The 3,496-nt window shown below is 60.0% G+C and overlaps 1 protein-coding gene across 1 annotated transcript; it reads left to right on the forward strand.

The window, feature by feature from the left end:
• Positions 1–472: 472 nt before the first annotated feature.
• On the forward strand, positions 473–2,241 carry LOC109759019 (UDP-glycosyltransferase 73C12). The gene has a single exon (XM_020317861.4). The coding sequence runs from the start codon at positions 568–570 to the stop codon at positions 2,020–2,022; it is 1,455 nt and encodes a 484-aa protein (XP_020173450.1). The 5' UTR covers positions 473–567; the 3' UTR covers positions 2,023–2,241.
• Positions 2,242–3,496: the final 1,255 nt, after the last annotated feature.

Below are 3,496 nucleotides of genomic sequence, written 5' to 3' on the forward strand. Positions count from 1 at the left end.
TTGTGTTCCATGTATCTCAAGTTCCCAACTGAAGCAACATGTGCGTGATCATACGCCACTGTTCGGTGCATTACCTGAACCTCCTGGCCAGAGGGCTCCACGAGTTATCCCTGAAAAAACCTTGGATTCTCGCCCTGTGAAGACCCGGTGCATCGTCCCCGCGCGGTTGCTGCATTTGCATGCATCATCGTCGTGCAGTCGTCCTCTCTTCTCCGGACCACCAAGTCATGGAGCAGTGTAGTACAGCACAAAAGATGCCACGAGACCGCATCTCGAGCTCACTATCAATGGCCCCATCTCTTCTCCCCCCGTCCCCACTCCCCACCGAAGCTGTCGGTTCGCTCACGGCCACCGGACACGGCTCCTTTGCCGTGCGCTAGGTGACGTTGGGCCGCTGACATGTGGGCCAGGTTTCCAACAAGCCCACATGCCAGTGGTAGAACGGCAGGCTGCCGAACGGTAGAGGATCCTCTTCCGCCAGCTTCTTCTCGGGCTCACCGATGGCATCCATTACTGCAGCGATACTCCACCCAGTGATCCGTTCCAAAGCCCAAACACTTGCAAAGAATGGCCTCGGCGGAGCTGGGCAAGAAGCTACGGATCCTGATCATCCCCTTCTTCGCCACCAGCCACATCGGCCCCCACACCGACCTCGCCGTCCGCCTCGCCGCGGCAAGGCCGGGCACCGTCGAGCCCACGCTGGCGGTCACCCCGGCGAACGTCTCGGTCGTTCGAGCGACGCTCCAGCGGCACGGCGCGTCCGCGGCGACCAGCGCCATCAAGATAGCCACCTACCCTTTCCCGGAGGTGGACGGCCTCCCGCTGGGCGTCGAGAACCTCTCTGCCGCCGGGGCCGACGGGTGGCGCATCTTCGACGCGGCCATCGACGAGGCGCTGACGCGGCCCGCGCAGGAGGCGCTTATCAGGGAGCTGTCCCCTGACGCCGTCTTCACCGACGTCCACTTCTTCTGGAACTCCGTCATCGCCGGCGACCTCGGCGTGCCGTGCGTTGCGTTCAGCGTCATCGGCACCTTCTCGAACCTTGCCATGAGCCACCTCGGCGGTGAAGTCGACTGCGACTCCGGTTGCGAGGAGGTGATCGTACCACATTTTCCAGGCCCGGAGGTACGGATCCCGAGGACCGAACTGCCCGAGTTCTTGAGGGTCCAGGAAGAACACGACCGATTCAACCCGCGGTTGGCGGGAATACGCAGGTGCTTCGGCCACGCCTTCAACACTTTCTTGGTCCTGGAGAGGCAGTACTGCGAGCTGTACGCGCGCTCCGGCCACGCCAAGCGCGCCTACTTCCTCGGGCCACTGTCGCTGCCGTTGCCACCGGCCGGAGCAAGCGCCGGCGAGTCACCGTGCATCCGTTGGCTGGGCTCGATGCCCAGAGGCTCGGTGGTATACGTATGCTTCGGTACCTTCGCCTCCATCTCTGAAGATCAGCTCCGGGAGCTGGCTCTCGGGCTGGAAGGTTCTCAGAAGCCGTTCCTGTGGGTGCTGAGGGCCGAGGGGTGGGAGCCGCCGGCGGGGTGGGAGGAGCGTGTCGGGAAGAGGGGGATGCTCGTCAGAGGGTGGGCCCCGCAGACCGCGATCCTGGCTCATCCGGCCGTGGGGGCGTTCCTGACGCACTGCGGGTCGAGCTCGCTGCTGGAGGCGGCGGCGGCCGGCGTGCCGATGCTGACGTGGCCGCTGGTGTTCGACCAGTTCATCGAGGAGAGGCTGGTCACGGACGTTCTCAAGATTGGCGAGAGGGTGTGGGACGGGCCACGGAGCACGAAGGAGGAGGAGAGGGAGATGGTGCCGGCGGCGGCGGTGGCGCGGGCTGTGGCGAGATTCTTGGAGCCAGGCGGAACGGGGGAGGCGGCGAGGGGCAGAGCGCAGGAGCTCGCCGCCAAGGCTCATGCGGCCGTGTCGGAAGGCGGGTGGTCGTCCTGTGACCTGCGCCGTTTGATCGATGATCTGGTAGAAGCAAGAGCGGCCGCCGGTGGCACCACGGCCACGCCGTCGCTACCTTGAACATCAGCGACTGAAACTGCACTGCAGGCATGCGTGGCATGGGCGTACTCGGTCGTTCTCTGGTGATGGAATGACATTGTCGCAGAGCAGTAGAGCTGTAGATCATGTATAATACATTTTTTTTTTAGAAAAGGAGGATGTACCCCAGCCTCTGCATCTGGACGATGCATGCAGCCATATTATTAATTATTCACAAAGACCATACCAAGGTGATACATCAATAAGCCTGAAGTCACCATCTTGGCAACACCGGTGCTACTCCTATTCCTATGATGAAGGCGTGCCGAACATCCAGGCCTAATACCAAACAGACATCGCAGTCTAACATCTAAAGCCAGGTGTCCCATCCAAGCCACTACCTGGATTGGGTCCCACACCGGTCTGGCACACTCCCAGTGAGCACCGCACGCTGTAAGGGCCGTCACCTCCATCTTCCCTCGGTCCATCCTCAGAGCATAACTGATGCACCAACCTTGCCAGGCCTCTCTACCATCAACGCCACCATGACGCCAGACAGCTTCCTCCTCCTGCGTGAGTCCATCTCCTCGCATCAGACGCCGAGACTCCACAGCGCCACGCCGCTAAGAACCGCCACCATCAATGCGAAAGACGAAGCACCGCTCCACCAAAGACGCCGTCCTCCGGTCCCTCGAGCCCGTGTGCACCTCCAAGAATGACGCCCCCAACGGGGAAACGACACCAGAGAGCCGCCGTCATCCGATCTACTGATCCAGGGTTTCCCCCGGAGGTAGCAGAGAGTGGCCTTGAACTTCTCCACGACGATGCCTTCGGGAAGGGAACGACGCAGACAGCGTCGCCATCGCCGGCCTTGGCAATAGCCAATAGCAGGTTTTCACCCAGATCTGATCGAAGACCTCTATCTCTCGTGCACGGGCCGCCGCCATCCCTGCCGGGATCTCAACGAAGACTCCAAGGAGTGGATCGGCGCCGCAGCGTCGTCGTCGTTGTGGCCGCCGACTTTATAATACATACTCCCTCCTCCGTTTCTGTTTCAAAATAAGTGTCTCAACTTTATACTTCCTTCGTTTCTTTTTAGTTGGACGCGGATATCCACCACACGTGTGGTATATTAGACATGCGCCCACACACCATGTGTGGTGTGAGCAGGAGGCAGCCCACACGAGCTGTGTGTGGGCGGACATTAGAATTGCCCACACGTGTGGGCTCGGCTACTTCGTGCCACACGCCCAACAAGTACTACTCATCTCCACCCCGCGCGTGTGGCACGAAGCAAAAATGCCCACACGTCCTGGCGCAGCTACGTTAGGTACCCGCGGGATAACGATTTAGTTGCCATCCTGGTTGGCAGATGTAGTTATCTGGGATGACAAGTGTACTTATAAAAGTATGGCAACTCTATCTGTTTTGATTAGCTATAGTTGCCATGTCTAATTTATGGTAGTTGCCGCATGTAATCAAACCGTAGTTGCCGTGTGTGATTACTACTTGCCAC

This window comes from Aegilops tauschii, chromosome 1 (genome assembly GCF_002575655.3).
Source record: "Aegilops tauschii subsp. strangulata cultivar AL8/78 chromosome 1, Aet v6.0, whole genome shotgun sequence".
NCBI classification, from domain to species: Eukaryota; Viridiplantae; Streptophyta; class Magnoliopsida; order Poales; family Poaceae; genus Aegilops; species Aegilops tauschii.

Bases quoted from the DNA above. Each gene is read 5' to 3' on its own strand.
- LOC109759019 (XM_020317861.4), top strand. From the start codon at position 568: ATGGCCTCGGCGGAGCTGGGCAAGAAGCTACGGATCCTGATCATCCCC.